Here is a 22,624-nt window from a genome sequence, read left to right as displayed (position 1 = left end):
ATATATTTTATTATATTATATATTTTATTGAGTAAGCGCTTTGTGACCCTGGTGTGGAAAAGCACTCTATAAATATAAATTACTTACTAGTTACTTACTAATTACTGATTCTTACTAATTAGTTACTTATATTGCAAAAAATAACAAAAAAGATTTAAAGTAATAATATTATAATTAAACTAACAAATATTACATTTTAAATGCACTTGACCGTCTCTTCTTGTTTGGCAGTGTCTTGCAGACCATAAAGGACAAAGAGACAAGAAACGTTTCTATTCGACATCAATAACCACCATTTATGTCATAAAAACAATCCTACACACAACACTATACAGTGGGATCATGCATTAAAAATGACAGAATGAAAGGTGGTATATGTTTTTTCCTGTAGTACGAGTAGATGTGTTGCCTGATTATTATTATTGATGTAGTATTTACTCCTGTGGTGGACATTTGAATATAATGCACTGTCTTGAACTATTTAATGTCGTTGTTACAATGACAATAAAACACAATTCTATTCCAGCATACAGTCGTTCTTTGTAAATGTGTCTGTAATTATATTATAGTACAGAATATGAAACTTAATCACGCAGTGACAAAACGCAAATTGTGGACCACATACATTGGACGTGGTTATATACCATGATAACAAAAGGAACTTTTACAGGCTCATTCAGGAGAATGAGATTATTTTATTTTATTTCAAATGCCACTTTAATGTAATGCTTCTAAATGTATTGTATTTTATTAATCCGATTTTATTTCATTTATATTTATTTAATTCTTTTTTATGATATACTGTCATCACCATTCAAATCCAGTAAGTAAGTAAGTAATTTTTATTTATATAGCGCTTTTCCAGACCAGGGTCACAAAGCGCTTAAACAATCAAAACAATATTCAATAAAGTATATACTTTAAAGATCAAGATAAAACTGATAACACGCAGGAGTTCCAGAAAATCAAGGAAAAGCCTGAACAAATAGAAACGTCTTAAGATGTTTCTTGAAGGAGTCAGTAGATCATCAAGCGCAAAGAGAGAGGAAGATCGTTCCAAAGCTTAGAAGCAACAGCCTGGAAGGATTTCTCTCCTCTGGTCCTGAACCGTGTGCGAGGAACCACCAGTAGATTCTGATCCACAGACCTCAGAGCCCGAGCTGGGGTGTAAGGCTGGATCAGATCACTGATGTAAGGAGGAGCCTGACCATGAATAGATCTGAAAGTAAGAACCAGAATTTTAATGTTGATCCTGAAAGAAACTGGAAGCCAGTAAGGATCAGAGAAATGTTTACAACGCTGGCAATAAAGGTTTTCTGATAAACAATGTAAATATATGTTATATTACAAATTATTACTTTAAGACAAAAATATTTAAAACGTTTTCATGTTAAAGGAATACTGTTCAATGCTTTACAAATAAACCAAATGAATCATAAAAATATTGATTGTTTCAGGACAAAAATATTACCGATGACTGAAGCAAGGACATGTTTGGAATATATGGTAGTAAATCACAGTAAAAATACAAGTTGTAATGTATCACTTTTTTATGGAGAAGAGTCCGGACCTCTTTACTTTCTGGCTGCTGCCCCTGCGACACAGTCTGCAGTAAGCAAAGAAAACATTTACAGGTTGATGTAATAAAAGAGTAAAATACCTGAAGGTGCAGAAATCAAATTTACCAAAAGTTGCCTTCTTGTTATTTTAGTATTTATGAACATAGTCGTTTTTAGTATCACAACTAAATGTAACAACCAGTAGAATCACAAAATCAACTACTACTGTCGTCAATAACAGTTAACTTGTAATAATAATAATTACGCATTTCTTATTTTAAAGGGAAAAAAACTTTACCTCGCTGGATGAAACAAAAAGTACTTTAGCTTTTGCTAACTAGCAAAACATCCCGCGGACTGATTTATAATCGATAAACTTGACCGGAACTATACATGTTCCTCCAGGTGAAGTCTAACAGAAGTAGGAAATCATTAAATATAAGAATAATTTTGGGGTCAGCTTGTTATTGACCGCGAGCCCATCATTGTAAGTAAAATGTGCCGAAATTAAAAAAATAAAATAAAAAATGAATTGTTAATAGTCTGCGGATGTCGACGCTGCATCGTCGTGACCGCACCACGCCCTCCTCCAGTTGCAGCGGCGACACAGGAGAAGATGGAGACAAGAATCTTTCTGCTACTTTTGACTCTCACGACTTTCTGTGATGGAATCCTGCCCGAGTGGATGCACGGCGGCCTCCAGCACAGCCAGGAAGAAAACTCTCCTCAAACGGTCAACATCGTGAGCATGAACCAGTTACAGGAGGAGAGCGACGAGCGACGGACCGAGGATGTGAGTCGATGCTGCGGCTGACCCGGGACATGATGACGCGGCACTATCCTAAATATAAATGACATTATCTTGAGTTTTAGTGGTTAAAAAATACCCTCCCTTGTTATTCATAATGGGAAATAGATAATTAAAATATTCTGTGGGAGATTGCCAAATCAAGTGTTGTTGTTTTTTATATAGATATGAACTTTATTGAGTTCATTCTTTTAGTTTTAACTTAATACAAAATACCCTCCCTTGTTATTTATTTTGGGAAATGGATAATTAAAATATTCTGTGGAACGTTGCCATATCAAATGTTGATGTTTTTTATAGATATCAACTTTATTGAGTGTAATTCTTTTACTTTAACTTAATCATTTGACGTATTTTTCTTTGCTGTAAATATTCATATTGAGCCAATTTTCGTAAGGAATATAAAATGTTGTGCATTGTCAAAAACAAGTATTTGTATGGAATTCACAATGTGTCAAAGTTCCAGTTTTATTTAAAGTTTGAATGACATTTTGTCATAATTTCCCTTGATTCAGAAAACCAAAGACGTCACGACTCTCACGCCGACCACAGCTCCAGAGACGGTGTCGACCACGACGCTCCAGGTAACACAAGCTGCATGTACTTGACCGTGACTAAAGATCAAGGTGACTTTTCTCACGCAGGAAAGCAACAACATCGTTGCTGCGACGGAACCGACGGAGGAGCCGCAGGACAACGCCGGGAACGTGAGCATCACTGAAGTCCATAATGACATTTTTACTGATGAGATTTTCTACTTCCTGTCCAGGGTTGCGTTCACGACACGGACTGCGAGGGCGGAACTTACTGCCACTCCGACATGCACAAGTGTTTGTTTTGCAAAGCAGCTGATGTGGTAAGTCACATTACACTCATTGTTCCATTGTTCCCAACCTCTGGTCCGGGGATCGGTACCTGTCTGCGAGTCAGTTGTTAGTGGGCTGCAAAAAAAAAAAACATTTTCTGGTTTATTTTGGAAAAAATACCAAAATTCATCTAATAACATGAGCCTGTGACTCTTTAACTGCAGAGACACATGTTTCTTCCAAGTTTAAGTCTGTAAACTAGTATAAAAAGTAAAACACAAACTCTTTATGGGACCATGTTGTTGCCAAAAAACAGTCTAGTGCTCATGCTGATTCAGAGTTTTATACATTCAATGTTTGGGTTTTTTTGCCTGGTAATGCTAGTTTATTTTAACACTTTTTATATTAAAGTTGTTCCTTGAATATAATGCAAACAATAAACCGGTCTACGGTGCAAAAGAGATTAGGGACTTGATCTAGTGCATGCAATTACAAAAAAAAAGAAATTCACCTTCTGAAAGACACACATAACTAAATAAATAAATAATAAATATATGTGATATATTTTCTCTGCTCTTAAATCTTAAAAACTTAAATCGGAATTTTTTTATGGACTAAATAATTTCATCTTCACCCCCTAAAACAAATGCACTATGTTTGAAAACATTTCACTAACATTTTATGTTATTTTTATCTCAGATTTAATGACATGTGTCTTACAGATGCCCTCAATTTGATTTAAAAGGTCAAAGGTTAAACAAGATGGATGCTTATTGTGATAATGTTATTATACTTGTATTATATTATGTTTATATATCTTGAAATAGTGTCCATGCAGAGATATCACTCAAAATACTTCAACACAGTTACACTCGTGCGCACACTCACTGTCTGGACAGCTTCAGTTTCACTTTGCCTGCATTGCAGTGTTTCCATCAGTGTAACCAGAGAATGTTGTGAGCTTCACCTGTTTCACAGAAGGTTAAACGACGACTGGTGTCTCGTTTTCTTTGACCAAAGACCGGCAGCTCAGTCGTATTCAAGATGATTCGTACGAGATGAATCCATGTTTCTTGTCGTTCATCAGGCCTGCACGAAGAACAAGGAGTGCTGTGGAGAACAGTTGTGTGTCTGGGGTCAGTGCAGTGAAAACGCCACGAAGGGAGAAGCCGGCAGCACATGTCACTATCAGAGGGACTGCAAGGAGGATTTCTGCTGCGCTTTCCATAAAGGTAGACTCACAAACATAGACAATGATACGGGTTTAAGAAATATAGTTGATCCCTAAAGTGGTTTATTTGCCATTTGTTATCATCAGTAATAGCATGTAGATTTAATCTAGAATGATGTTTACTTGAACATTGAGTGATTATACTTTATTTATTTATATTTGTGTGTGTGTGTAGCTTTGCTATTTCCTGTCTGCACTCCCAAACCCATTGAACGTGAGCGATGCATCGACGCCCCGAACCACTTGATGGAGCTGCTGTCATGGGGTGACAGTGAGGAACAACCCAGGAAACATTGCCCCTGCGTAGGAGACCTTCACTGCCATCATCTGGGGTAAGCAACCACCACTTTATTTTCCTGAATTGATAACAATTATTTAAAAAATATTCCTCCTTCAACAGGCGAGGCGCCATGTGTCTTAAAGGAGACAAATCCAGTGAAGAAGACATGACAGAAGACCTTTACTCAGACATTGACTACATCCTGTGAAACATGTTTGGATGCTTAAATATAAACTAATGTAAATTAATAGAAATACTGCATGTATGCTTAATGCTACACTTGTATATAAAGGTGTGTATATACAGAATATATACAGTATATAACTTATCCAACGTCACATAGACCAGGGGTCTCAACCCTTGATTCCTTCCCCAACTTGATTTGGAGTTAGTTTGGAGAAAAATAATAATATGAACAAACTATATGATTATATTGATTTGATTTTTTTATTTACTTGTTTGTAATTTTAGTCAATAAGTTCCTCTATTGACACTTTCATTTTTACTGATCTAAAAGGTTTCTACTAACTACAGCCATATACTATATTACACTACACTGGTTAAGCGGCAATAGAAAGTATTCCAATATTTTTTCTCGCCAATTTGTTTCAATAAAAAATATCTTGCAGTAGGTTTAGTGTACAGCTCCAAGGGAATTGTATTGTAGTGCAGAACATTCTTCAATGGCTCGTGATATAAATTAATAGGCAAAAGATTCTCCCACTCGATCACTAGTTTGTGTCTTTAAAATTCAGATGCTCTATGAATAAAACGGTACCACAGTCTTTTTGCTGTATGATCTCATTGCTGCTACAATAAAAACTATTTAAAATTGTGTTTTTTTTAAAGAAATAAGCCTCGAGAAATCAAATCAAATCAAACACATACTCAGTTACGATGGACAGTGACGGTCAAAGCTGGTTTAGAGCCAAAAAAAAAACAACCTTTAACTTAAACTATGTATTTTTTCCCCTTTTTTTTGTAACAAGGACACATCATAGAAAAATGGAAGGAATGTATAGTTATATTAAACTTAAAATTAATGCTTTATCTTCATTTTTTCATTAATTTTTATTGCGGTGATTGAAAGTCTCCAAGTGTATTTGTCAGGGTTTACAAAGGGGCAATGCTGCCAATGTGTTTAATGTTGTGGGACGGATGTGGCCCAGAAGACCCGGTCAAATTGATAATACTTCATTAAAAACACAGTCGTTATTCCTGGAAAAAAAAAGCATTTTAATTCATTTCTAAAATCTTCTATTTTCACACAAACTGAAATTTGAAATAAATCAACATCAAAAAAAAGGAATCTTCTGTAGACATTGGCATTTCCACAGTGAACATCTGGCGGCGACAGCAGCAGGAGACCACAGAGGTGCCAGGACACTCCACTTCAAAAATTGGGGAGCCAGCAGTCCCATCAAGCAGCAGCAGGTTGAGGCGCCACATCAACCTGGCAGCCCTTCCTCAAGACGACACAGCACACCGACATATGCAGACGACAAGACCCTCCCTCGACAAGATGGAAAAATGAAACGTACAGGTTTAAAGAAATGGATGTGCAATAAGAGCCTCTTAAGACCAACTTAAAAGATGAGGAAATGATCATTTATCATGTTTGCGAGTCCAGTCACTCGTGCTTAATTGAGTCAATCTTGAGTGAGAAGGCGAGGACTGGAAGCAGCCGAATTGAACGGGAAGTTTCTCCATCTGATCCAGAGACTTTCGTCTCAGCAGGAGTAGGAATTATCTCATCAAGTCTCCGAGCTTAAGAATTTTCAAATCTCTCGACAAGTCAAACAACATCACAAACGGGAAGAAACAAAGAAACACGTGACAAAAGACATAAATAGGCAGGATAGAGTCCACCGAAGACCCATCATCTCGCTTCTGAGATTCAAATCATCATTCTGTACATTATTTATTCTTTTTCTCTATATTCAATAGCTTCCCTTTCACTTTACAGTACGACACACTTTAGTGCACTTCTGAGTCGCGTCCTGGAGTCGGCGCACGTTGAGAGCATGTCTGCCTCCTTCTTCTCAAGTGGATCCCTCACACCGAGCTCTAGAGCCTCGACGCTCCGCGGCAGAAGCCAGGCGACATGATCAGAGCACGACCGTGCTCTCTGGAGGTCACTCCTGGCCCGCGTCCTTGGCCGGTCCTCCGTCCAGGTAGATCTTCAAAGCCTTCTCCTTGCGCGGCGAGTAGCTGACGCGGTGGCCCGTCTTGAGCAGTCGGCTGCTCTCCTTCTTCATGAGCTCGTTCCGCTCTTCGTCAGACATCTCCATGGGTTCCTCGGTGCTGTCCCTGCGAAAATCAAACAAGTGTTTCAATAACCTTTCCTAGTCCTTTACTGAGATAATCTATAGTTCAAAGAACATACGACAATAGTATTCGGGAGAAAAGACTATTGTAGTCCATCAATAAGAATTTTTAACTTGCTTGAACAGTTCTTGAAAAAAACATAACAAGTTGTGTTTCAGTCGATCTTGTGCTGAAGATAACGAAATAGCTAGATTGAGTTTTTAAGGTAGAGGTGTGAGAAAATATCAATACAATGATATATCACAATATTTCTTTCAACAAAATTCATATTTAATAGCACTTTATTTTATGTTTAATTGAAACATTTATTTTTTATTTTTTGGGGTTTATTCATTCTTGTGTTGCAATTAAACTTGTTACCACTAGATGGTGGTGGCCATTAAGTATTTCGCAGCCAAGGGAACAATAAAATCGGCAAGATACCGATGACTGAGGACAAGAGGATACAGTTGACTTCAAGCTGATGTTTGGACATATTTTGACAAAGTCGTAACTGATAACATTAATTTTGAATTCAAGAGTCATGTGTTCAAGTACTTGGACAATACTACAAATATACACAAATACTTTAATAATAATGAAATATACTGGTGATACGATGTATAGTATAGATCAAGTGTTTCCTGCAAATACAAACACCTACTTTGAAGTGCAGAAACCATATTCTTTTATTCTGTACTGACATCACAAAAAATCCCTATGTTGTGTTTTTACATCACTGGTTCTGATTATGATAAAACTACCAAAAAATGGGTTTCAAGTGAGAAAATGCTTCCCAAAAAAAATGAGCAGGGGGCACAACGACAGAAAATCATAAACTTGTGATTATTTTAAATCCAAAACAAAGTATGTTGAGATGATTTACCTGTAGAAGACAACAGCACCATCGTCACAGATGTACAGAGGCCACACGTTCAAAGTGGACACTTTTGGGTTCCAGTCCAAGTCCTGATGGATTTCCAGCACGGAAATGTCACAAGGAAATGTTCCTCTCCCCTAAAAATGTACAAACGCCAAGGAGTTAGAGTCAAAGACAAGAGTTGAGTTACTGAACTTATGCTCAATCACACAAACCTTTGCGAACTCCAGGTTCTCCAGAACGATCCCACTGATCTCACAGAGCTGCAATGACAAAGACGGGTCAACTGGGTCAGACGAGCAGCACTCGGGTTGTAAACAACGCTCAGAGATGAAAATAACAAACCTTTTCCTTCAGTTCTTCTACACTGCTGCTCTCCAGGATGACTTCATGGAAGGATGAGAGCTTCATCGTGGATGGACTCCACTTCCGAGTCAGAACAGCCAGCTGTGACATGGACTTCATCTTCTCTGGTTCTGAAAACCACACATATTTTAGCAAGTCATACGCCGCAGTGCCTCAGAAGAGAGGGAAATAAACCTGTTGAGCCTCAAGACGGAGATAAAAAATAATTTGTACCATCAAGAACTTCTAGGAAAACCTCCCAGTTGGAAGAAATGCTGATGTCTTCCTCGTAAACATGGTAATCCAGAAACACGGTTCCTGGATTCTTCCATGTCTTTTTCCTGAGACGTACTCTGCAACACAACCAGAGTTAAGCCGTGTCCAAAGGTCGTTGGTTGAATAGTTAATATGTCAGGATAAATCAAGTCACCTGTCAATACTAAGGTCAAGTTTGCAGTGCTCTTTCAACAGAGGAAGCAGCTCCTCTTTGGACTGTCGGACAGTCATGCCCTTGGCAAACACAGTGTCCACAAGGAACTTGCAAGGCTGGGAAACACAAAACCAAGATGATGAAGCTTATTATCAAGTTTTGAATCAGTTCAGTGGAATAGAGTTCTTACCTCAAGTTCGTTCAATAGTAGTTGATACACTTTTACTCTGTATTCACCTTTTTTCAGTGCTCGTCCGAGTCGAATAGTTATCTAGAGATGAAAAGAAACTGTCAAGTTGAGCACATCAGCTTCCTCAATTACTTTTGATTAGCAAAACTATTTATTGGAACAAGAAAATAAGGCTTTTGCTTTTGAAAAAACAACATTTATACGTGCAGAAATTTCGATTGTAGTCTCAAACCATTTCAAGAAGCAAATGAAATACTTAATTTTTCAATTTAGTTTAAAAAATGTTTCTCCAAAAACAAAACCGCCCGGCCACGTACTGACGAATCAAAATCAAAACATGGGGCAATTTACAAATTGACATTTAAAGTGATATTGTCACTTGTCAGGAACCTGTATGGAAATGAAGGCGTCAGTATCAGTAGTGGTTCTGATCGATACACAGCCCTAATCCCCGCCAAACTGGCGACTGTGATTGTTTAATTGATTTAATTCACATTGACTGGAAGTGGAGGAAAGATTGAGATGCGATTCGTGAAGCAGACCTTGTTGTCGTCCGAGAACGATAGGAGCGTCTCATTGAGCCGCACACTCTCGAATTCCTGGTTGTTGGCATACACCCGGAAGACTTTGAATTGAGTGGCGGTCACGCCCACGTACGGCTCCAGGTTCTGCTTGAATGCCGACAGCGTTATCCTCTTGTCCAGGTGAACGATCAAACCTGAAAAACCATCAGTGAGGAGAATTTAAAAGGTAGTTTGAATAAACTCAATAAGTATTAATCTTTAGAGATCATACATTTCTGACTGGAGCACAAAGGGTCGTCCTGGGAACCGAGCTCTGCTCTGAAGTACATGAACTGGGCCTCGGCCTTGATTTTGCCGTTGTCATCGTACTCGCTGTCCGTCCCGGAGTCCTCCTCGGCCGTGTCCCACGTCTCCTTTTTCCCCTCGTGAGCTTTGGAGCGTCGGCTACTGGTGATGCTGTGAGAGTCCAGGCCGTTGGCCAGGTGGATCGGGGTGGTGTCTGCGTTGCACAAGGTGTCACTGCTGTGACTGGAGCTCAGGATGTCGCTGTCCACGGAGCTGGTGCTGCGGTCGTTGTTGACCTCGGAGTCGGAACGCTCCTCGGCGACCAGATGATTCTCAGCGTCAGATGAGGTAGCTGTGCTACATCCGGCCGCCACCTTCAGCCGGTTCTCTAGTTCTCTGTTGTCGGCGGCCACAACAGCAGAAGAATTTGAATCCATCTCCTGGGTCGGAGACTCGATGTGCTCAAAGTCACTCGCGTCGGAGCTTTTTTGACTGTCACTGGTGCTGGAGCCCTGCTGCAGCTGCCGCGACAGATGCTGGTCTGTGCCATCCTCGGGAAGAGCATCCGGCGATTTCCCGTTGAGACCATTCACAGCTACATCAGAGTCACCTGCCACTTTTGGGCAAATAGTTCTGCTCGCCAAAGTACCGGGAGATTTTTCAGGTAACAAAACCAAGAGTCTGATCGTATTCCCATGTCGATCCAATAGTTTCCACAGCAGCGAATCAGGGAACGGAACCTCAAAGTCCTTCGGCTCCGAGCTCTCCACGAAAACCTGAAAGAAATGCATAAAGGGAGGTTTTAGTTTAGGGGTTGGAATTAAAGCAAATACAACTAGAGGCTAAAAAAATCCCACCTTGTTGCTCCTGAAGAATCCTTCAGCTTTCAGTGTTTTGCTTGGAACAAACAAGAGCCGGAGATCATTATAACAACGCTCCAGAACCACACGCATGGTTTCCGCAGAAAGCCCTGTTGCCTGGCACGACAGAAAACACGTCAGAGAATCAAACCAACAAGATATTGTAGTCAAACAAACACATTTCAACATGTTATGGAGCAGCAAAGATATTTTATTTATTTAAGACATCACAGTACCTTTGCTATTAGCCTTTTAAATTCACTGATGGATTGGTTAAGGTATGCCCGAACACTAACGGGAGGAGCAATGGTCTCAGTTTTCAGATCCACAACATGGACCTTCACCATGACCTCTGTAGAGTTAAAACAAAACAGTAGGAACTTTTCTTAATATCTAGTAGATTCATCTAAAAGGAAACAATGATGACTGATGGTTCAGTTAAGCCGCGGGTTTCTTTACCTCCTGGTTTATATGGCTGGAACGTTTGCTCTGGTCTCCGTGTCTCCAGCAGCAAGTCAAACATGTAGGAGGACTTGACTCCTCCTAGCAGCAGGCCCATGGGTTTGTCCTCCTCGCCCTCATAGGAGCGTTCAAGATACTCATGGAACTCGTCATACTTGACCAAACGACAGCAATCCAGAGGGACGGCCTCCCCGAGCTCCAAGAGCTTAAATGAAGAATTATAGTATGAGTTGATCACTCGGCACACACTGAAGAATCACACCAGAAAACTAAAGCAAACCTTATAGGCCATTTCGGTCGCTTCTCTGAGAGTCTTGTCTTTGTGCACCTCCAGCTTGTTCTCCATCATCATATTCTTCTCTGGATGCTTACAGAACAGCTTGATCTGATAGAAAATGTGAAAGTGATGAGCACACAATACACCAATTACTTAGTTAACAAAATGTTCTGCTCATGAAGAACATCCACCCACCTTGCATGTGTTTCGCTCAATTTCCCGCTGCCTTTTCTCCTGCTCCTCAGACTCTTTCTCCTTCTGTACCAAACTCTTAATGTGCTTCGGGAAGTCTTCCACCGATAGATACTCTGGGGAGAGAAGAAATCCATAATTCTCTAACTTAATCACACGGAGCAGCCAAATACTTTAGCCTTCTAAGTCGCAGTTCAAATACATTTGTTTTTACAAGGCTGTCCATAACAATAAGTATGAAAGGGACATTATGTTTTGGTTGGTCTTAAGAGGCTGTTTTTTTAGAGGCTCAATAAATCTGAATTATCTCCGGGTTTGTTCTCCTATCAAAACAATTCCTTACCTTAAACATGATTTTTACCCATTATTGTTATTGGAAGTGTCTTTACAAGTGTTAACGTGTGTTTTAAAAACACAGTCATACTTATAGGTCACTATATTAACATGAACATGATTTTGCTTTGATTTGAAACAACCATCCAGCGGGCCAAATACAATGACTTGATGGGCCAAATTTGGCCACATTGCCATAGGTTAGACGGGTTCTCTATTGTGAATGAATAATGTAAAAAAGCTCTGTACCAAAGGCTAAAAATGGTTGAATTTGACTTGAAAGGATGATTTCCAAAAAATGCATATTTTCCCCACCAAGACAAAAAGCAAACAAAGTTTCTTACTTGAATTTCTCGAAGGATCTTTCAATCTGTAAATGAGCATGTATGCATTTGTAGAGCTGTGGAAAGAAAGAGAAGTCCATTTAGATTTTTGTATACTGCAAGAAAAATTGAAGTTTGTGTACATAAAACATACTTTTAAGAAACAATTACCTTGCAAAGGCACTGGAATAATACACTCGACTTCCCGAGGAACCACCGTGTGTCTTTTTAATATCGTCTGGGGTGATCTGATGAAAACCGAAAATATATTCAACTAGACTTCAACATATTAAAGTAGATGATTACATGCGAGTGATTGAAAACGTAATGAGCTACAATGCCCAGATTAAGAAGGAGACAAACCTTGCTAACATGCTGGTCATTGAAGCTGTACCACTGACCATCAGTGAAGGACTTAATGCAGGCGTAGTAGTGGCCTCCTGCAGCGCTGCCTGAATGAACCATGACGCTAAACAGCTCAAACGTCAGCATACTCTGTAGGCAGATGGAAGTAAATCATTAAATGAATATGAAGATTCAATAAGTTTACCTCCTATGGTTACCAGTACGAGAAAACAAAGACATAAATATAACCAGTCTTCCCTGCTATAGCCCTCCTCGATTGCTTTTGCAAACAAACGAAATCGTCTAAATTACAAAAGTGTAAACTCAGCAAACAGCTGACTCAGTTTACTTCCTTTATCTTTAATACTGCAAGTTGTTGATTGGACTTTGGTTTCATCTAAAACAAAAGGTTGTTTCCTCCCCCAAGTTATGCTTTTATTAAAGATAAGAGAAGGAACATTTATGCAACATTGATGGCTTCCAGGAATTTGATTTGAACTTTAACAACCTCAGCTCTTTGAGGGTTTAGAGCTACAGCTTTGTGCTGCCATTCACAACAATTAGAAAAAGAAAACGATGATAGGACGTAACCAGATCGACCAAACAACTTCCACGTTGTGCCAAAAGAGGTTTAATGTTTCTGACAGCACCATCGTACTGGCATAAACAATCTGATTTAAGACCAACAGCTTCTCAAGTATGACCTTTAAAATAGGGTAACTATAATTATGGATGCTTGGCAGAGGTCTGTGTACTTTAATTGCTTATTTGTTCACCACTTAGATCATCTTACAGTAAAAATGTATTCATAGTTTGACGGTGTATATGACTTGCTATATTGCTTAATAACTGCCGAACCCATGTGATTATTCTTAAATATACTATACAAGTAAAATGTATTGTGGTTATTCTAATAAACAGATTTTTGATCAATGTGATCATTACCTTTGGCTTTATCACACGTTCAGTGCTGCCAGTGCTGTCCAGGCAAATGCCTTCATCCACACAGTCGTCTGTAGAAAAATCGTTGCTCATCTGGTCACTGTGACAACTGCCTTCATTCTCTGCTCCACTGTCGGTGCAGCTTTCGGTCTGCGGGGATTTCTGGATATAAAATAAACAATTACAGGGTTGATAATTAATCAGTTTAAATTAAATAAAAATCCATTTTTTTACATCATAAAGTCTCCTTTATTTTTTTCTCAATTAAAAAAACATTCAAACATTTCCAGAAACTCACCTCATCTTCCACGTCCATGAACGGACTCATGTCAAGCTCTTCAGGAAACGTCATCCGGTCATTGAGCTTGATGCGATGCATGGTTGTATAGTCGAAATCAAATCGCTTCAGCTGAAGTGTCAGCAGGTAAGGGAAATGCTGAAATCTCAAACCCTGGGCAGAGAAAGATCACTAAGACATCAAAGGCAGGACAACAATAAAGGACAACATTTAGTTTAAAAGTACGGACCTTTCTGGCATCACACTTCTTTTTGCAGCGTTCACAGAAGTACTGATTAGGCCCATCCAGTGTTTCGGGTTGGACAAATGCCTGCAAAGCCTCCTCCTATAATGAGAAAAAAAATGATGTTAAAGAAATTTTATTTTCAGCACCTTTGAGAAAACAACAAAAGAACCCAAGGAAGGAACACGAACCACACTGCTGTAGCCTTGGCTGGCTCCGAAGGGTCTTATTACAAGAGGGATGTCCAGGTAGGTATCGATCCTCCAGCTCTCATAGCCACATTCCAAACAACGAACATAATCCTTGAGCTTCCCCTGGTAGAGCTGGTTGATAAGGTCAGCCTGAGGACAAAGACACGCAGTCCTTTTAAGTCAAAATCATTAAGTCTCCGTTACAATGGAAATTGATATTTAACATTGTTCTTTTGATGATAATAAAACAAGAACTTGAAGACAAATCGGCAAGATATAATTGAAACATTTCCCTAAAAACATTTGAACAGTTATGTTTCACATCAAATAACAATAATAATGATGATAAATCAAAGTCTCTTTATGACTTTAGACATTAATGCTACATAAGGTACATGAATAGAAAGAGTTGGCCAACAAAACATTACTTTCCATAGCATTATTATTTTTCTTTATACAGTCAAAAAACAAAATGACTGACAGACGAAGAATGACCATAGGAAGTAAATATTTTATTTTAAAATATCTTATATCCTCACAGTGTTGCAGAGACCAGGGGCCTCATGGATTTCCTACTAAAAACAGCCCTAGACTCAAACCCAGAAATGATGCACAATACACATCTTTAGAATAAAAGTGTTATGATTACAAATAGTCATAATGTGAAGCATGTTTATACGAGTTTGTTTTTTGTTATAATTCCTTCAAATTTTTATGAATTGCATGAAAAAACAGTTTGGTGAATGAGAAATATATTTAAAAGTTTGTAGTTACACAAGTGGATATTGATTGATTCACAAACAGTAGTTTGTGTCATTTTCTGATCAACATTGATTGTTAATGTGTCTCTGATCAACACTTCCCATCATGACAAGTGACGCTGACATGGATCTGAGCTGTAAATATGTACGTACTCCCCCTTCAAACTTGTCGGGAAGTGTTTTATCATGCCCTTTTCATGCTTGATACATCTAGCCTTTGCAGTGGAAAACATGTTTTTGTGCGCATGCACTCTTACTATGTGGGCCGAGGAGTCTGATGGATAATTTTGATCACTTTTTATTTGAGCATGCACACAAGGACTGGAGACTGGTTTATAAGTAGTCAGCATTTTTCATTTTATAACAGTGTATCAAAAAAGATGACCCCTTGTCTTGCATCAGACCATCTTTAAAACTTTATTCCCACAACGTCCATCTTACATTTCCCTTTATATTTGAAGATGAAATACACATGGCTATAAATAAACTAAGCTAGACTAAATCATGTGTTTCTTTTGCCCTAGTCGGAGCTTGTTCACACATCACGTGGCTATTTAGGGGGACAAAGGATAGAGTATTGACAAAGACTCCTTGAGTCAAGCAACTGCAGCCCCTGGAGCACCATCACCTTGCTCTTTACGCCACAGTGGCGCTCTGTTTACTAATGTAGGAAGACGTTCTTTGGACTGATCCGATTTTCCTGCTGTAAAACACATGCATAAGTAAACTGGCCAGTGTCTTACTTGCTCTGTCTGTTTCCACTTTTGCTCCAGGGCATCAAACATGACCCTGCACAGCTCCTGGACATCGTGCTGCTGCCAAGCTAAAAACACAAAGACAAAAATCATTGTGACTGAACGGAGAGGAAAAAAAAACAACATGCAAGCAAGGTCATAAGAAAATCTCACCCTCACTGCTGTCCCAGCCGAAGCTCCGGGTAACATCTGTGGTCTCAATAGCTCGTTTCTTACTGGTCTGCAGCAGAACAAATAATCTTTGCAACTGGTAAGGAATGCTGGTGACGGGATCCTCTTCAGACTCTTCAAACTCCCAGCTGAAATGTGGTCGACCAGAGTTTGAGTAACTTATTCAGATTAAGAGCTGGTGAATATCTCAGGAGGATTCAATCTTACTTGTAGAGAGCGTTTCTGAACTCCGGGGTCATGAACAGTGTTTGTAGAAGACTGTTTAAATAGCAGGTCATTGCTTGGTTGACCAAGCCTACATAGCCTGAAATGGATAGGAAGCAGAGTCAACACAGGTTGGATGACCACAAGGCCAGCTTTCATTCAACAATAGTAAACCTACCCGTCTCCGATTTGCTGAGGATTGATGAGTTGGTGTAAGATGGGCTGCTGTAGTCACCGCTGCAACCTACTGTGTGATCTCGTGGCAGTGGTCCAATAAAGCGCTCCTGGGTGCTATCATCTAGTCCACTGCTGTCTGCAGCGCCGGACTCATCCTGCACAGAAAAGGGGTGTGCATTGAAAAGGGGCGATGATAAAATAGAACACTAAATCACATTAAAGAAGTCTTTGAAATTGTTACTCACTGAAGTAACCTGGGGCTGCTCTCCATCTTTGTCAGTGAGCTGAAGGAAATTCTTTTTTCCACCCGGTTTAAACCCAGAGTCAGATAGAGACATCTCAAAGGTGGGGTCCAGAGGTGCCTGTAGGACATGGTAAGAGTTAATCTAACAATTCAGTCAAGGTTAAGAGAGCATGATAGAGACTCACAAGAACCCTCAGAACGCCTTTAAAATCATGTTCAGAAAATTCTCTGCGTCGATATCCGACGGAAAAGTAGTTCGGAGACAACATGTGAGCAACTGCATGAGGAAAAAGAAAACTCCCTATTCTTGTCCCTTTGAAATCGAGTGTGGACACGGTGAGCTCCAGTGGAAACACTCTGGAGTTTAATCCATTGACCTACTCAGTGAGATAACAACAGGTACAGCACATGAGCCAAGGCTAATCCCACGGCTGACCCAGGCCAAAGCCACTTTACAAAAAAGGCAGCAGTTTTTAAATGATGAAGCCTTGAAAGCAATAACTACATGAATAATGCTTTTATATAAAACCATGTTAACAACAACAAGTTGCGTAATACATAGGAAGCCTACAACGACCACATGTTGTTTATCGTACAGTCTGACACATACCACTGCTGCTATCAGCCTCTCTGTGGTCACACTTTAATACGGCAACAGGCTATAAAAAAAAAGTCACACATAACTGGATATAAACGTAACAAAAATGCATTATACCTCAGGCATTGCAAGACACTCGACAAGTGTTGCAAAAGCACACACAGGCTGAACCTTGCAGTTCAAAATAAAAGCTATGTGTGAGTTTCTCAGTTCTGATAACAGCATGTTTGAATATAGATAAAAAACACTAACAATTCAGAATACCTTCATTCTTATGTAAACAAAGAAAAAACCTTGAACTAGTGAGAATCAGGGTTGAGGTGTTCTATAAAATACTGCATCAAAATGGTTTGCGACATAACGGCATGTAGAAGCACAATACCCAGGCGTGATGTGTAATAAGATAGCTGTCAATTTATGGCTGCAGCCAATTAACACCTAACTACACTTTCCTCAGTATATTTATAGAAAGTGATCTGTATTTAGCCTTTTCTTTTTCTTTGAGTCTGAAACAGGAACTGATGTTTCTATGATATTTATTTCTTTTGGCATCAATTGTCTATTCTTTGATTGTCCAATAACAGCTACCGTGTAATACAAATCTTTGCATTCAATGAAAATCATATATATACATTTGAAAAACCTTAATTTGGACACCCTGGACAGGAAGCCAGTTCATTGCACAAGGATGCATAGACAGCTATGCTTCAACAATCACGGCAAAGAAGATTATGAAGTTATTTATGCTTGTTTTTAGAGGGTAGTGAAGGGCAGTCACTGATGCTAGAATGATGTTGACAAACAACTCCACAAATAAAAGAGTTTGTCTGGATCATGTCGATGCATTTCTGAATGCAATGTTTCATTCTATTTATTTTCTTGTTAACATAAACTACAGCAGTCAGTTTTCCAATCTTAAAATGAAATATAGAAAAAAAAAACAAAAAAAAAAACATGTTTCCTACCACATCTGGACTGTCTCCCCAGGTAAGTTCAAAGGTGCCAGACACATAGCAAGCTTTGTGGGCGACATCCTCGTAAAGCTTGAGTAGAGTGGTTGAGGAAGGCAGATTGAGGGTGATCTTCTCATTGATGGTTTTTGCATTGGTGATGTCTTGGATTATACAAAGCACTCTTGGCTCCTCAGCTGCATTTTGGATCTGCAAATCAAAGACAGTTTGTTTATTAAACAAATAAACACTCGTCTTCATTGCTGGTTTATATCCCTTTTTTTTTAAGTAAGAGCACTAGATAGTAAGCAATGCATAAAAGAATAATCCTAACAAACACAAACGCAGAGAGAGAACCAAATTTCAACCCATGCTGGTGTCACAACACAGACCATCTGTCACACGCATTAGATCAAATTAGATAAAGCATCTGGAGGTATACATGCGTTTAAGCTGCATGTTAGTCAAAATATGACAGTATAGATTTTAAAAAATGACTGCAACAGAAAGATAAACATTAAAGGATTGTTAATATTGTGGTTAAATTTCCTTTCATATATCCATCAATTTTCTTCCATATTTGTACTGAATGTGCTTCAGTTTTTTTTCTTTTATACATCCATTTTAGTAAAAGTTAAAACAATACCTTGTTATGAAACGTGAATAGTTATACAAACATATTAGTTTATGTTATGCTTTTGGCATCTTTCACAATCCTGCTGCATGCAGGCACACCCACAAACTTGAACATTCATGGTGATAGAAGGTCAAGTCTACCTGAGAAACCTTCTTTATTTCATCAAAAATACTTTGTCTGCATCTCCAAAACAAATCCTAAAAATGTATAAACCCAGAACATTTACTAAACAAACAGAAAGACCATGTTCGTTGACAAATGTCCAAATGAAAACAATATAAACAGAACGGCCAATGAAAATAGAATTAGAAACAGGTCTATACAGGACGCTTGATTAGTTGGAAAAATACTAAAGACATGATTCCAAAATAACAGGTTATATGATTAAAACCAAGATTCTAGAAACAGATCTCAAAAAAGCTTTGGCTGACAACACACCAGTGTATTATGAGATTAAAGGTTATTTTTACCAGGGATGTCATCAGAGGGTGCTGACATAAAGCCAGAGGCACTTCTAGGGAGGTGTACGTGTGTATTGTTCCTGTAACTGATTTGCAGCATAACATTTTATAATTGAAAAAATCTAAACCTAAATCAACCAACCATGAGTGAATAACATGAACAGAAACCTGTTGACTCTGCTATGTTATGATGAATTTTTAATTAATGGGAACACAATATAACAAAATACAAGACCATTGAAATAAATGAGGTTATGTTTTGTTTTATTTATTTAGGAATGGGGTCAATCTGTGTAACACTTTCATTGTACAGCAGCAAAGTGTGACGGGGTGGAAGAATGCTCTGGGTCAGCGTACTGAGATGATGCGGCACACAGTTCTAAGAAATGAACTTGAATGACTACAACAAAAATTGGATTAAATGATACAAGAGAACGGGGAAAACATTAAAACTCTCCCCTGAAGTTAAAGCAAACTATCATAACTTGTTTTTCAACAAGAACACTAGTCATTCAATCAAGAATGTTGACATGAAAAAACTATGATCCAGATTTCACACTTATATCATCTTATAATAAAGTAGCTTTTGTCTTAAAGTGCATTTCAATTTAACGCATATGGTTCAATACAGACAGAAATGATGAACTGACATTTCCAGAATAATTCTGATTAAATCACAGAAAGGTTCAAACAAAGAGAAGCATAGATCACAACCACCACAAGCTCATAATGAACGCACAACTCTTCGGCATTTAAATCCAGTGGAACAGACTCATTCCACTTCTCAGTCATTCTCTGCGTTGATTCTCTGTGATGTTGAGTTGTTGTGTCATACAAGTAAATATAATCCTGTAAAACTGTTTAAAAATTGACTCGTCCTAAATGTAATCTTAAATGAATAATATTACTCATCTGGAATGAAAAAAAGATGTTTATAGGCACAATATTAAGATAAGGTAACGTAGAACTTTATTGATATAGTTTTTTCCAATTAGCCACAGCAAATACAGCATTTTTTTTTTTTTCATAAATCAAAATCAAATAAGAACAGAAACAAAAAGAAAGATCAAATAAAAATAACAAAGACAAAGGATACAAAGATTAACATAGAATAGAACATCAAGATACTTTTACTCCACTCCTGCCCCCGAACTCAGAATTGTAAAATTTAATAGCATGAGGAATGAATGAGTCCTTAAGTCTATTTGTTTTGCACCTGGGAAGGAGCACCAATGCACTCCATCTGCTTCTCTGCTCACTGATGACAGTGTTGAGAGGATGACTGTCATCATCCAAGATGGATGATGGACATATGGAGTTTTCTCATTCAATGCCCCATTTTTGCACGATAATATTTATTGTAGATCAATGGTAAATCAATGGTCAATCAAAATTGTACTGGAAAATGGTCATTTCACATGTGTGTTCAATTTGATTCTGATCATTCAGCTGACCTGATGCCAAGTTCGTTCTGGACACACCCAATGAAAGCTGCCTTACGGCGAAACTAAATAAGAGACTCAAACATAACAGTTGACATTCTGAGTGGCACTGCCCAAGGACAAACAATTGACAAACATAAGCCTACGTTTTTTAATGTGTTCAAATGAAAAGGCACGAATATTAAGGTCCAGTTGTGTTTATTAGCTACCATAAAGAAGATGTTAAGTTCAGTAGAAGAACAATACAGTCTGTAATAGGTCAAAATGACCTGTAAATGTATGCATTGCTATTCGTTTTTAAATTAACAAAATTACATCCCTGAGCTGGTGAACACAGTTGGCATCACATCAACAGAATATGGAATCTGCAGCTGCAAGATAAGAACTGTGCAAAATACTGGTAGTCAAAGTGAGACCAACTATGTTGATCATTGAACATAACAACTATTATATGACCAACATTACGTGATTATAATACACAATAAAACGGTGAGCCGTTCTGTGGACTGATAAGCTATAATAACCGGTTACAATTTACATTTATTTTCAGCTTCAAGTGACAGATCTGTATCTTAATTCAGAGTAATACACGTATGCCTTTTGTGAAGCCATGTCAATGACTTTACCACAGATCATTGCATTGCAATACTAAACTATTTAGCAAAGAGATTATATAAAAATTATTGATCCATTATTTGAAGTTAGAAATAAAGAAAGATGACATTGTTGTGTATCTTCCTTCAGATTAATGATAGAAGACTTTGTAAATTTCATCTTTTAATGTGAATGTAACTAAAAACTGTTTTTTTAAGAACAGCTGGTGCTTTAATCCAATGAGATAAATGAGTGTAATTTTATTTAATAATAAGAAAATGAGGATTATTCGATGCCTCTACCAATTTTATGTATTGTTTTTTCTTTAAATATATGAAGAGAAAATTGAAATAACTGGTGAATTGGTTCGTTTATTTTTAATCGGAGGATTTATTTTTAAGCCCTACTATATTGGCATAGCGTAAACTCGTTCAGTATAATCCACAACTTCCGAAAGACTGGTCAAAAATAGACAACAGCAAGTGTGGTTGTTAGAGAACGAATGGGAAAAAAGAACGATCCGTTGTCAAGATCAGTTCAAAATGAAAGCAAGAAGTTTGCAAACAATGAGCTCAGATCAGATTGTTTTCATTCTTGGACTTCAGGCTTTAAAGCCTCCGCGAAACGAAATGATATCAGAGCCGAGAAATGTGTCAAAACAGTCATTTGTCAACCGTCCCAGTTGACGTCAATACCCGTCAAAATTCAAGCAGCGGTGGAAAAAAAACAAAATATTTCAGGCTGAAGATGACATTTTACTCGACTTGTACACGGTAGCTTCGAGGCTAACGTTGGTTAGCATCACAGGCCGTCCAAGTCATGTTTAGCTACATTGCTAGCATAGAGTTAGCATCGATCTTAAGGACAAAAAAACAGGTAAAAACGTGGAAAAGCACGCGTGGTAAACACAAAACCCACCGTCCATTATAAAAAACCACTGACGTAGTTCGGACCCCGAGGTAGTATCTCTCACCTCTTTAGACACGAACTGGTTCTCCTCGCTCGGCACCATTTCCATTTGTGCGACACTTTGAGATCCGAAGGATGTCAGCGAGAAAACTTTGCGGCGCTGAACACGAACATGGTTCGCGTCTCTGGTGCTGGAAGTTCAGAGGCTCCAGGAGCAGGAGTCGCTACCAGGCGCAAACTTGACGGCTCATGGAAAACCTCGAGCGGGTTCTCTGGCGAAGTGTCCTGTTGTAAATGGAGAAAGATGGCCGGTGTTACTCCGCGAGACTTTGGCGTCACATTCCATCTCGACAGACGTGAGCGCGGACATCGTGACGTGGGTTCTTTTTTTTTGTTGTTGTTGACAAGAACATACTGAGGCTGGAGCGACGATGGACGAACCATGTTTGTCACTTATTTTTAGCTTTTTGTTTTGACACTTTTCATCCTCATATGTCATCAAATTAATCTTTTTTAATAATGTTGCAATAATCGGTTTATGTTGACACTCGTGATGCATTTCTGTGCAAATAGAATGAAATATAAATCAGAAACCTCTTTAATTTTGAACGCAAAGTTCTAAATAACATT

At 38.5% G+C, this 22,624-nt stretch overlaps 2 protein-coding genes across 2 annotated transcripts; one reads left to right on the top strand and one right to left on the bottom strand.

Annotated features, from left to right (window-relative positions):
* Positions 1–1,858: 1,858 nt before the first annotated feature.
* dkk3a (dickkopf WNT signaling pathway inhibitor 3a) lies at positions 1,859–5,516 on the top strand. Its single transcript, XM_087793372.1, has 7 exons — positions 1,859–2,352; positions 2,883–2,951; positions 3,012–3,074; positions 3,137–3,223; positions 4,261–4,405; positions 4,580–4,736; positions 4,805–5,516. Exons 1-7 carry the CDS (start codon positions 2,176–2,178, stop codon positions 4,890–4,892), a joined length of 786 nt encoding a protein of 261 aa, XP_087649498.1. The 5' UTR covers positions 1,859–2,175; the 3' UTR covers positions 4,893–5,516.
* A 496-nt stretch (positions 5,517–6,012) lies between these two features.
* Positions 6,013–22,313, bottom strand: usp47 (ubiquitin specific peptidase 47). Its single transcript, XM_087793666.1, has 28 exons — positions 22,059–22,313; positions 17,967–18,161; positions 16,405–16,521; positions 16,161–16,314; positions 15,986–16,082; positions 15,761–15,906; positions 15,596–15,675; positions 14,092–14,241; positions 13,907–14,002; positions 13,678–13,830; positions 13,383–13,541; positions 12,456–12,587; positions 12,264–12,340; positions 12,114–12,169; positions 11,440–11,552; positions 11,248–11,352; positions 10,965–11,172; positions 10,742–10,857; positions 10,503–10,622; positions 9,632–10,421; positions 9,379–9,554; positions 8,837–8,917; positions 8,647–8,762; positions 8,451–8,569; positions 8,217–8,347; positions 8,087–8,134; positions 7,878–8,008; positions 6,013–6,994 (listed from the first exon to the last, which is right to left on the bottom strand). The coding sequence occupies exons 1-28, from the start codon at positions 22,101–22,103 to the stop codon at positions 6,820–6,822; spliced, it is 4,086 nt and encodes a 1,361-aa protein (XP_087649792.1). The 5' UTR covers positions 22,104–22,313; the 3' UTR covers positions 6,013–6,819.
* Positions 22,314–22,624: the final 311 nt, after the last annotated feature.

The sequence above is a fragment of the Callionymus lyra genome, chromosome 6, assembly GCF_982586985.1.
Source record: "Callionymus lyra chromosome 6, fCalLyr1.hap1.1, whole genome shotgun sequence".
Classification (NCBI taxonomy): domain Eukaryota; kingdom Metazoa; phylum Chordata; class Actinopteri; order Syngnathiformes; family Callionymidae; genus Callionymus; species Callionymus lyra.
This window is presented reverse-complemented; position numbering and strand designations above follow the sequence as displayed.

Excerpts from the sequence above, each read along its gene's own strand:
- dkk3a (XM_087793372.1), top strand. The coding sequence starts at position 2,176 with ATGGAGACAAGAATCTTTCTGCTACTTTTGACTCTCACGACTTTCTGT. Across the intron at positions 3,075-3,136 it reads CGCAGGACAACGCCGGGAAC|GGTTGCGTTCACGACACGGA; the intron begins GTGAGCATCACT and ends CTTCCTGTCCAG. Across the intron at positions 4,406-4,579 it reads CTGCTGCGCTTTCCATAAAG|CTTTGCTATTTCCTGTCTGC; the intron begins GTAGACTCACAA and ends GTGTGTGTGTAG.
- usp47 (XM_087793666.1), bottom strand. The coding sequence starts at position 22,103 with ATGGAAATGGTGCCGAGCGAGGAGAACCAGTTCGTGTCTAAAGAG. Across the intron at positions 12,588-13,382 it reads AACGTGTGATAAAGCCAAAG|AGTATGCTGACGTTTGAGCT; the intron begins GTAATGATCACA and ends ATCTGCCTACAG. Across the intron at positions 8,348-8,450 it reads TTTCCTAGAAGTTCTTGATG|AACCAGAGAAGATGAAGTCC; the intron begins GTACAAATTATT and ends TGTGGTTTTCAG.